Source organism: Rattus norvegicus, chromosome 3 (assembly GCF_036323735.1).
Source record: "Rattus norvegicus strain BN/NHsdMcwi chromosome 3, GRCr8, whole genome shotgun sequence".
Taxonomy (NCBI): Eukaryota; Metazoa; Chordata; class Mammalia; order Rodentia; family Muridae; genus Rattus; species Rattus norvegicus.
Genome location: NC_086021.1, coordinates 31,941,104 through 31,952,733, shown reverse-complemented (window position 1 = coordinate 31,952,733; position 11,630 = coordinate 31,941,104). Strand labels below are relative to the sequence as shown.

Here is an 11,630-nt window from a genome sequence, read left to right as displayed (position 1 = left end):
GGGCATCTACACCACTGGACTTTATTTAGAGGACACGAGTGGTCATCATACGATCCTGTGCACAGTCGAGCTGCCTTCGATGCAGGACAGCTGCTTAGGACACAGAGGGGACCAGCAGAAGGAAAGCCACCCCACTTTCACCCTTCTGGTACTGCTTCCTGTCTCTCAATAGCTGACCCTGAGAATTTGGCATAACTGACCAGACCACCTGAAAAAGAGATCCACAGACTCCCTTTCCTAAGTAACTTCACTAGCAAGACTGTTAAAATGGCTCGTGAACCACGCCTCCAGTCCAACTCCACTGTGACCTATGTATGAGCAACGATTCCTTTGATCCGTGTTTTATCTCTTGTATCATCCTTCTCTAGCTGCAGAGTGGACCTATGAAAAGTCTTCTCTTCAGGGGATGAATTCTACGGCTGGGAAAAAGGAGTATGTCGGCTTATCTGAATGTCCAAAATTAGTTAACAGATTTAGTAGTTTCCAAGTCCCCACATCACATCTGTAGCTACTGCCCAGGCACACCGGGAGGGGGGGGGTCCTTCTAACATCTGTGCTTGATTCTGAGTGCCTCTTATTTTTCTGCCTCAGAATTAACTTGCTAACTGCGGCTGTCTCACCCCATCATTCTCTCCTTTGATGGATGTCAAGGGCATGCCTGCTTGGAGGTCCCCAAGGCTTTGTGGGGCTCCCTGAGCTCTTCTGCAAGTCTCACCATTTTCAGAGGTGAAAATGGAGTCTATTTTACTAAGTTCAGTTTCTTTTCAGCTGGGAGGGGGACCAGGGCAGAGCTGCCAGGGCTCTGTCCCACATCTTATTGGGTGATGCTATTTAAGGGACCGTCTTAGTAACAGGGCTTTAGTTTTGCTCTTCTCTCTGGCTTGGCAAGCATCTGACAAGTGTCCTCCTGAAACTGCTAGGATCAAGGAACTCAGCCTTGGAAACTATGTTCTAAAGGGAGCAGTTAGTGAAGGGGTGGAGAGAGCCTCAGTTGGGAGCTAGGAGGAAGTGGCAGGATGCCAGCCACCCCAGGAGTGTCCCAGTCCCTACTCCCACTGAGAAAGGATTAGAAAGGATGTCTAAGCTGCCTGCAGACAGAGCTGCAGGCACCAGTAGATCTGTGTAATCTAAAGCATTCTGGATAATTCCACCCTCTGTTCTAAGGATCATCTGCTGGTTTTGATGCTGTTTAGATGAGGGGAAAGAGCCTTTGAGCACAGAGCTAAGGGAGGGTTTGAGGAGTCTGCCACCCTTTTGAACATGAGCCTCCTGGGGCAGTGGGAGCATGCATGGTATAAGCCCCCTCTCTGATGTCTTGTGTAAGCTACACTGGATTCCTGAGGGGTGGGGAACCCACAGGGAGCAGAAAGGGAGGTGGGTGTGACACAGTTCTGTCAGAGTGTCCTAGTCCAAGTAGACTGTCAGCCTGAGAATCCAGAATGAGATCTCTGGACCTCCAGGTGCCTGGAGGTATGGTAGAGTGGTAGGGACTTATGTATCCTACACACACGAACGAACTACAGCCAGCACCTCCTCCCAAGCTCGTCCTACCTCTAACGTTGGTGTAAAGAGCCTGGCCTTTGTTGGGAGCTGAGGGTCTGTGGCTCACTGCTGAGTAGGGTTTCTAAGACAGCATCTTATACAGTTGGTGTTTGCTAGAGGAGAGCCCATGCAAAGGTGTCCCCAGCTAATTAATTTTGTTCTAACAGTTGACGCAGAGGCAGTGGGGACTGAGCTGGCTCAGCACACACCCCAATGTGGGGCTCTGCAGCTTCCTGAGGCCTCCTCATGGGTCCCATGTGATCCTCTCCTCTGTTTCACCCCATCCTCCATGGGGGCCTGCTCTAAAACCAGCATCAATTCCTCTCTCTCTCTCTCTCTCTCTCTCTCTCTCTCTCTCTCTCTCTCTCTCTCTCTCTCTGCGTGTTTGTGTGTGCGTGGCAAGTTATTGGTCTCCCGTGTGTATGTGATCAAAAGTAAATGGGAGATTGGAAGAAAGCAGACCAAACAAACACCGCTGGTGTTGATCAATGGCTAAGCGCGGCGACATGTCACTTAGCAGGCTGGGATACATGGGCCACTGTGGGGGGACACGTGGTTCAGAATGGTTAGAGCCCAAAGTGCCCAGAGCAGCATCCAATATTGTGTCTGCTGCCAGGCAGCATCCTGCCTCTTCCCTGCTCCAGCCCTCATGAAGGCCCCTCCTCCTTCTAGCCACTCTGCCTGCCACCAGAGCCTCCTCTCCTGGAAGGCAGTCACGAAGCAGAACATAGTTACTTAATTGTCACAGCACCCATGGGTATCCTGACAACTTTGTAAGCCTACGTCCTTGCTATGCCTTATATCCCAGAGGTTGAGGCATACATGTATGTAATATCAGAAGGCTCCAGACCTGGGTACCTCTCTGGGCCTTGGCTAGCCAGTGTGGGGTTGATGGTGGTTTTCTTGCTCTGTACTGTGGGGAGAGGTCCTTAGTGGGTGGCATCAGGAGCCAGCATCTCACAGATTCAGTGACACCAGGGACCAGCGTCTGAGGACCATGGGTAGGACATGGCCCATTTGCATGAGTAGTGGTTAACAGGTTCTCAGAAGCCTGGAAAGAGGTGCTGGTGCTAGGTGCACAGAGAGCTGTGTGTGTGTGTGTGTGTGTGTGTGTGTGTGTGTGTGCATGTGTGTGTGTGTGTGTGTGTGTGTGTGGTGTAGGGATCAGATGTAACTATATCATTCTCTGCCATCCAGAGCCAGTAACTAGACATGACATGGTTGGGGCAGAGCCTGGTCTCGACTTCCTAGGCATTTTCTGTCTTGGTCCTCTTTCTCCCCATTGTGACATCCACATCTGTAGTAAGGGGGTGTTCCTAACTGAACTTTGAGCAGAGGTAAGTTTTTTTTTTTTTTGACAGGATGTGGGTACAGTCACAACCTAAGTGTCCCAGTTAGCATTAATTGTCAGCTTGACCCAACCTAAAGTCAGCTGAATAGTCTCAGCTGAGTAACTGTCTTTATTAGGTTGACCTATGGGCATTCCCGGAAGGGACCATTTTGATTGCCTTAACTATCAGGAGGACTCATCCCACTGTGGGCAGCACCATCCCCTGTGCAGGGGTCCTGAGCTATGTTAGAAATCTAGCCAAGCATAAGCCATTGTTAGCATCCTCCGTGGTTCCTGCTGCAATTTCTTGCCCATGGGTAAGTTCCTTAGTCAGATGTGATGCTTAGAGGAATAGCAAACAGGTCTACCTTCAGGGTCCTGCTTGAGTTCCTGCCCTGACTTCCCCCAGTGATAAACGTGACCAGGAAGTGTAACACAAAACCAACCTTTCCTTCCTAAGTTGCTTTCTGTCAAAGTGTTTTTTATCATAAGCAATGGAAAATAAGCTAGAAGACTGGGAAACTATATTATCACCATGATCCAGGAAATAGTGTGAAAATGGTGCCCACATGGCCCTGACACTACTGTGTCTTCTGGGCAGCTGGGCCTTCCTTCCTAAGCTGTCTGTCATGTGGAGGAGCTGGGTCCTTGGTGGCACTGGTCTATAAAGCCATGTCTAGAGGATCTTTTGTCGTCCCCCCCCCAGTCGCCTCCTGTTTCCAGTTCTCCCTAGTCTTGCTCTGCCTACCATGAAGAGATGTGAGATGGCTTAGGGCATCACGGATTTCAGGCTGCTTCCTCTGGGCACAAGGAGGAGCATCCAGTTCTAAGTGTGTCTGTCCACTCTCTTGCAAGCCTCTGATGAGAGGAACATTTGGCAGAAGCACCAGGGACCCCAGGAGGCTCATCCTGGCTGCAGTGATTAGCACTGGGTGTCATCAAAGGATTCACAGAAGCACAGCTTCTCTTCCATCTCTGTTGGAGTTTCCCAGAGACCCTGACTGCTTCTTACAGGCCTCCTCCATCCAAGGGCCCTCCCAGCCTCTGACTCCCCATGCACAGTTCTTTAAAGGTCTGAGACCACAGCCCAGTTTCACAGAAGGAGAAAAAAAAAAAAAGGGCTGCTGGCTGATTTTTCTTTTCTGAGGTTTGCCCACGGGGGAAACACCCAGGAAAAAGGAACCCAGCCTCTTCTCGGAATCAAAAGGGAACACAGAGCTTCTATCAGCCATGAAAGGAACAGCAAATGAGTACAAATCAGCTGTCGTTAAAACAAGAAAGGCTTAATAGATTCCATCCCCCAAGCAGAGGCTGTGATGGGAACCGCCTGGAGCGGTCAGCACAGTAGATGCCTGGGCACCTGCTCAGCCACTGGGCAGAGCTACTGCTGCTTACCCTCACCGCTACCACCGTCCTCAGATGGACAGCCTCCCACCCCACCGTCTGTCACTTGTGTTACTTGGAAGCCTCTACCAGCTTTCCTTCGAAGAAGCCCTTGAGAGACTCTGGCTCTAGCCACATCCCCTGGAGTTGTCTGCTTGGGAGGTAGACATAGCTAGCACTAGGGTGAGGGACAGATACCAGGACTGTTAGGTCCCTTAAGAGCTTTGGGGGTACTTACCCGGTTATCACCTTCTGGGGCCAGTGGGTCTGTCATCCAGGACCCGAACCTTGAGCCTGAGGTCTTGACAGTCACCGGGTCACTTATGCCTGTCAGCTTCCCGCAGGCTGGAACAGAGCGCACATAGGTGAGGGCCAATAGGCGGCGGAGAGCCTTGGCCCCCTCCCCCATTGGCACAGCTAGGCTCGGAGGATGGTGCTTCTTCCTCTTCCCCTCCAGATCTGGAGCCCAGCAGCTCATGATGTTACTGACACAGGTCCCACCGGTGGCCCAAGAAGAACCACCTCCTCCTCTAGAGAGAGTAACCGAGGGCAGCAACGGCAGGGCATGGTTGCACTCCGGGACCTCATGACTCCTTGTAAGCAAAAGGCCGGGGCAGCCCAATAACCAGTGAGGGCTGGCCACAGCAAGCCTCAGTCTCCTCTAGGAAATGGAGCAAAAGAGCTCAGTAGTCTCTGGCTGCTGGAATAGAGCACTTAACCAGCATCGTGGGAACTTAGAATCCTGGACACAGGCAGGATTCACCTCCCTAAACAGATAGACAATTCTAGAGACCCACAACAGCACCCTACACTATGGGAGCTTCTTCCCTGTGCATGTGTCTGTCTTGGAACCAGCTCCCTGCTGAAGATGGGCAGAGGCTTGTTGGCGTCCTGCTGCGTGCGTGCGTGCATGTGTGTGCCTGTGTGTGCCTGTGTGTGCCTGTGTGTGCCTGTGTGTGTGTGTGTGTGTGTGTGTGTGTGTGTGTGTTTGTGAGAGGGAGGGGAGAGCTTTCCATGGTCTCAAGAGGGCTAGGATTTGAGTGTCATGCTCTATGGGATCTTGAAATCGACTTCTGCATGCCTCCTGTCTAGAGCTGGCCAGAGATGAACTCAGAGCTACAACCTGGCCGTTCAGGAGGTGCTAAGGCTATGACCCAGCATTCCTGCCTTAGCCTGTAACTCTCTTGCCACCCTTTGGACCCCCAGCTTGAGACTGATGTGGAGGACACCTCCTTCTCATTCCACCAGGTCAGGCTTGAGTGTGACCCCCAGCTCCCAGTCTATAGGATACCCCTCGAGGACTATATTAGCATACATACACACAGTCTGTAAAGTTCAGAGAAGATCCAGTTGCTTAGGCAGGATTGTGAGAGGCTTAACCTGAGACCACAGGGAAGTGGAGATAATCCTACAGTGAACAGGGCAGGGCAGGCCCCAGGGAGGGTGCAATTCGCCTGCTCCCACACTCAGTACCACCTCCTCAAGCCTGCAATAGGGTGGGCATCTTCACAGTGGCATCGCACAAGACTGGAAAGAACAACAGCTTGGCTTGGCCCAAGAGCCAGCAGAGAGGCAACCCTGTACAGCAGGAGGCTCAACAGGATTAAAACCCACCTTATACAGAAGACTCGAGGCCTGGATTCCCTTTAATGCCCCAGCCCAGGTACCCCTGCCCAGACTGGGAGAGGAAGTGCCACACTGTACCCACTCTGCTGTGCCTTCCTCAAAGTCAACTCCCCTTGTAGGAGGAGCTTGGGTTTTCCTACACTTTCTACTGAGGCTCAGGGCTTCATGGAGGTCTTGAGTGCAAGCATCTAAAAGGTCTATCTCTGAGCGCAGAGCATGCCCACTTGGCCTCTGTTCATACTGCCCTGCCCTGCCCTGCCCTGCCCTGCCCTGCCCTGCCCTGCCCTGCCCTGCCCTGCCCCGGGCTTGGAAGAGATACCAAGGGAAGGGAAAGGAAAAAGAAGGGCACAGGGAGAGGCTAAGGTTGATCAGTGCTGACAGCAGCTGGAAGTGAGGATCCTGATGGGTCTGTGGAAAAATTTTAATGAGTGCCATAACCAACTTCTCTCTCTCTCTCTCTTTCTCTCTTTCTCTCTCTCTCTCTCTCTCTCTCTCTCTCTCTCTCTCTCTCTCACACACACACACACACACACACACACACACACACACACACACACACACGTTTGCCTTCTGAAATCCCAGCGAGTTCATTATGTGCTACCTGTAGAGGCTGGGCAGGAGAAGCCATGTGGCCAGGCTGGACTCTACCTCTCACTCCCAGTCTTTCTTCCTTTGTTCCTGTTGACCTAAGGGGTGGGTCTTGGGTTGCCAGGAGACAGAGGCTCCCTCTAACATGGGTGGGAACTGAAAGAAGCTAACAGAAGGCAACCTCTCCACAGGTCTTCTTCCCGGACCCCATTCTGCCATCCAGACCCATCATCTGCGGAGCACTGATCCCTGCAATTTCTCATAGAAGGTCTCCTGCCCATCCTGGAGACACGGTCTATGAGCTGCCTGGAGGTTAAGTTCAAAGGAATCAGCACACACAGTTGTCATGGCTGGGGATCCCTGTGGGAGGCAGCTTTAAACCCAATGGCAGGTTGTGCTTGTAGCCAACATATGACTTAGCCACACAGTAGATTTTATGAGATTGCCAACTCACACTAGCTCTGTCCCAAACCCACTGGAGGTGCCTTCCTGGTTGAACAGTCCTCTGAGGAAACCTGTTGTCTTCCTGTGCATCACCTGGACATGGCAGAAGTGTCAGGAGGATGCCCACCTCAGCTTGGATGCCTACCAAGCCCGGGTCCTAGCCTTCCCTACCTCCATGGTCGGGCTTGTTCGATCCCCACTCTGGAGCAGCAGTTCGCCTTCCCATCCAGCTTCTAGGGCTGGGCCCAGACACATGCTTAGCCCTAAAGACGTCCTTATCTCATCCTTCTCCGTGGCCTTCGCTACACCCCACATTTCCCGGGGTTGCCGACCAAAGCCCCTGGGGCTTGCTGCTCCAGGTAGGAAGTCTCTTCCACTCACCCTACTTCCCCATAAACCAACGAATGACTTAGTTCTCAGAGGAGCCTCCTGAGTACATCAGTTCACCGTCTGATAAGTGCTGGGCTCAGGAGGGTGAGCCTCTTGGAGTGAAGCTCGCCCTTCATGGTACCCATGTTGATCTCGGTTACCAGCAAGCAGGTACAGTGTCACCAGTGACCCCAGGAAAGCACATTAGCGTAGGTGCACAACACAGGCCTTTCGGAATGGGTCTGTTGTTCAGTCATTCGACCTTGGATTCAGATGGAAATGGGCAGAAAATAAGACTCTGCTCTCAGCCAGGTCAGGGGCAGCCTTGAACAATCCTACCACCCTCCACCCATCTGAACCTTTTCCTTTCACTATCTCACAAGTAACAGAGATCCATTCCCGAGTTCTACAGGAAGGATGACCAGCAGGACCAGCCTGCCGGCCACGCCCAGCCACCCTCTATCTGCACGGTCACCACGCAGTCAGCCTTCCAAAGCCCCAATGCTGAGGAGGGTAGGTAGGTTTGGCTAGTACATTTCCTGCTCTTTAGGCTGCTAGGGCAGGCACAGTTTCCAGGGCCCATGGGGCTGGAGGCTGCCTGCCCTCCTTGAGTCAGGGAGTTATTTTTGGTTCCTTGTCCACACTAGTTCTGCCAAGACCTCTTGAACAGACAGAATCTAAAGAAGTCCACGGCAGAGGCTTGGCAGTATCTTGGCATACTCAGTTCTAGAAAGTGCCCCTCTTCAGTCACATACTCAGGATGGACGGGGGCAGGGACAGTAGAAGAGGCCTCTGGAAGGATGGTGCCCAGCTGGGTCTTGGGTTGGAGATGCCTACTGGCCAAGCTGGAAGCTAGACAAGCCTTGTGCACTTCCTGGGAAGATGCCAGGCTGAGAGCAGCCTGAACCATCTCAATGCTTGCGTCAAGATAGGCATATCTGGGAGGGTGGGTGAGAAGGTCTGTGTCCTCAGACAGGCTTTGGCCTTCATTCTCAGTATTTAGCCCTGAAACTAGAGAAGAGCCATGTAGAAAGAAGTCTGCAGGCTGGGAACAAAGGCCAAGACATAGGAGAAACAGCTTCAACCCAGGCCCAGGTATGGATCCACAGCCTACAACAGACCTGTGAGCACTATCTTAGAGTCACCCCGCCCCTCTTGCCCTAGCCAGGAAAGCCAGGTCTCTAGTGGACCACACCTTTTAGAAGAAATGGAGGAGGCAGGCCTGGTCCAATAGGTGCTTTGGCTGCAGGACTCCTGGGTTCTTGTCCCTTGGGCTTCCACTGTCAAATCACCCTTAACTCTTCTATCTGGGAGTCATCACAGAGCTCTGGGGGTCACTATGCCCACTGCCCCTGCTAGTGGAGGCCAGCCTCCGCCTGTTGACTCTGGCATCTCAAGTGTTAGGAAGGCGTCTTTTGGTCTTCCTTGAAGAGCATATAGGAGCTCACAGAGTAGCATGGCACGGCCATGTGTACCTGACCAGATCAGAAACCTGCAATTAGAATCCTACTGGCGTGGATGGTTCACCTGTCTGGCAGGCAACTTGTAAGTGGAAGCCACAGCTTTACTAAGACTTATTTTGCATAGAGTAAAATCCACTCTTTCCCCTTGGGTTGGCCTTAGCTCTCGGGGGTCTTCCAACCCATCTTCAGAAAGAAAAAAACCCCACCAGAGAGCCCTTGGCATCAGTGCCAGGATGGTATGACAGGGAGGTCATTTAAGCCAGCCAGTCCTCCATGGTAACAGTGACCAAGGAAGCCTGCAGCACCAGTGTGGCCTAAGTCTGGTGTGCTGAGGCCCAAGTTCTGGCCTTACCCAGGCTAACTGTCCGGATCTGACGGGGTAGCATCCTCTCAGCAGCAACCAGGGTTCTGGATAGTGCTGCCTCTCTCCCACTCCAGGGGATTGCACTTCCCAGAAAAGACCCAAGACCTGTTATGCCTAAGCTCAGTCCAGAAGGAAGATGTTTCAAATTCCAGGCCACTTAGAAAAGCAGGCCACCCCATCAAGGAACCAGGAGCAACTGTTACTCTGGACCTTGCCTTGTGATTTCTGCATGTGTGAAGGAATTTTTGCCATCTGATCTGAAGGAAAGAGCCAACCAGGGCAGCTCCGATGAGAGACTTTGAGAGACTCGGGAGCTTTTACCTCCCTCACTCCGGGTAAATGTAACCAAGCATCTGCTAAGGCAGACACACCAAGGAGACTGGGGCTTGAGGACTTAAGGACTAACACTCAACTATGGAGCTTCCGCACGTGTAGAGTTCCACCCACTGGGCCAGCAGTGAGTGCTGCCCACAGCCAGAGGCCGCATCCTGGGGATTGCCATCCCCTTAGCAGGCTGCTAGGGAGGCCTCTCAGCAAGGCTAAAGCAAAGACTGAATTAAGCAGCCATAGGGTATTAGTCCTTGTGTTCCTGGGCTGAATGAAGGCCTGGGACAGATGCTAATCCCATCTATAGACCTATCAGTCAACCGTCTGCCACCTGTTCCCATCAGCTGCTTATCTATCACCCAGCCATTGACCAATCCTCTACCTGCCTGTGTATCTACCATTAGCTCAGCCTCCCTCTGTCCCTTTATCCTTCCGGTTATTTCCTCTCCCCACCCTCCCTACCCCCACCCACACCCACACCCACCCGCTTACTGATCTACCACACTCCCAGCTCCTCTGAGCCAGGCAGTGCAGAGCTGGTGACACAAACACTATCAACAATAGTGACCCTCGGGCCCAAAGATTCTCTGTGCCTTTGTGTTGCAATGGAAGATGGTGGGAAGGACCTGGGAAAGGCACCTACTATGGAGTGGCTCTTGCTACTTTTAGCACCCCAGGGCTGCCCAGACTGGGGGCTCACAGCTCACTCTCCAACCCCCAGCTGCCCTTTCTCTTCAAGTACAGGATTACTGAAGCCCCTCAGGTGACCTCGATGGTGCACCCCAGGGTGGGATTAACTGGCTTTATCATTCTCTCTTTGTTCCCAAATGACGTGCCTTCACAGCCCAAGGGCAGCCATGTGAAAGCCCCAAGATCCTAGACATAAGGTAAATTCACGAGACTGCTAAAATTAGGCTGTAGACAGATGGGAAGTCTGGATAGCCTGAGATAACCTGGAGAGTCGTGTGCGCTGCCCCCCTCTCCCAAAGGCCCACTAGCTCGATGGCCTTGGTAATGTCCCACCATGGTCTCCATATGGATTCTCTTGGTTCCTTTTAGGCATGACACCCAGCCTGGTCACCTGGGACGGGGAACAGCATTTTGAGGGAATAAATAGCAAGCCCAGTCTCTAGGCTCTTCAGAGACCAGGAAGATAGCTAAGTGCTTGGCTGTAAAGGTTGGGGAAGAAAAGCCATGGTGGAAAGCCAAGGGAAGACTGGAAGGGACCCATAGCCTACTCCTCAGCCCGACAATGGAGGAGGCTCTCATCCAGACCCACACACGGGCTGACTGACACTACAGCCCCCTCCACAATGGGTCATGGGTTTCGTGAGGCACAAAAGCAAGGATATACATGGGACATGATTCCTTGGTGACCCTGCAAGTGTGTCTTCAAAACGATTAGTCCCCAGTGCCCAGCATAGTTTCCTAGTTCATGAGGCCTGTGAGACCTCAACTTTACACACCTTCACTGGGGACAAATCAGGAGCAGCCACTGGGAATCACAAGGAAGTCACGAGACTACTTGTCTAGTCTCATTCGTCATCTAACACTAAGGATCTCTGTGTGTGTGTGTGTGTGTGTGTGTGTGTGTGTGTGTGTGTGTGTGTGTAGGTCTGTGCAAGTGCACACGTGTGTGCACGAGCTCCTGTGGAGGCCAGAAGACAGGGTCTCTCACCATATTACTTCCCAAGTGAGCCATGTTGGCTGGCCAGCAAGCCCTGAGTCTCCCCTTCCTAGCTCTAGGGTTCTTTTTACATGAGTTCTGGGTACTGAACCCAGGTCCTTGTGTTTGCTCTGCAACAGAACCACTTACTTGGTCCACACCAAGGCTTTTGAAAGGCTGTTTGTTCCTTGGGGTGTTTTAAATTTGTAAGGGGTGGACGAAGGAGGGACTGAGTCAGAGCATCACACAGAGTCCCCAAAAATCTTTCTGGAGGCAAAGTCACCATAATAAGTACATGCTAGAAAACAAATGAGTTGGTCAGGCTCTATGGCGGAGTGCTGACGCTGGTATCGGGATGGAGTATGTACGATTTAAAAATGACCCTAGACAATCAATCACACATGCAGTATGGCCAAAGCCACCGGGTAATCAGAACCCAGACGCCCCCCACCTCAGGACTGTCAGGGAACACGAGTCTGAGAGGGAGGCAAACCGCCTGGCTCATGAGTCCACTCCACCCAGGCCTCC

At 52.3% G+C, this 11,630-nt stretch overlaps 1 protein-coding gene across 2 annotated transcripts in view; it reads right to left on the bottom strand.

Annotated features, from left to right (window-relative positions):
* Olfm1 (olfactomedin 1) overlaps positions 1 to 11,630 on the bottom strand; it is a 37,750-nt gene that overhangs the window by 3,528 nt on the left and 22,592 nt on the right. For both annotated transcript variants that reach the window (XM_006233875.4, NM_053573.1), the window contains 1 exon segment: positions 4,494 to 4,600. In XM_006233875.4, the coding sequence (XP_006233937.1) occupies positions 4,494 to 4,600 (107 nt within the window).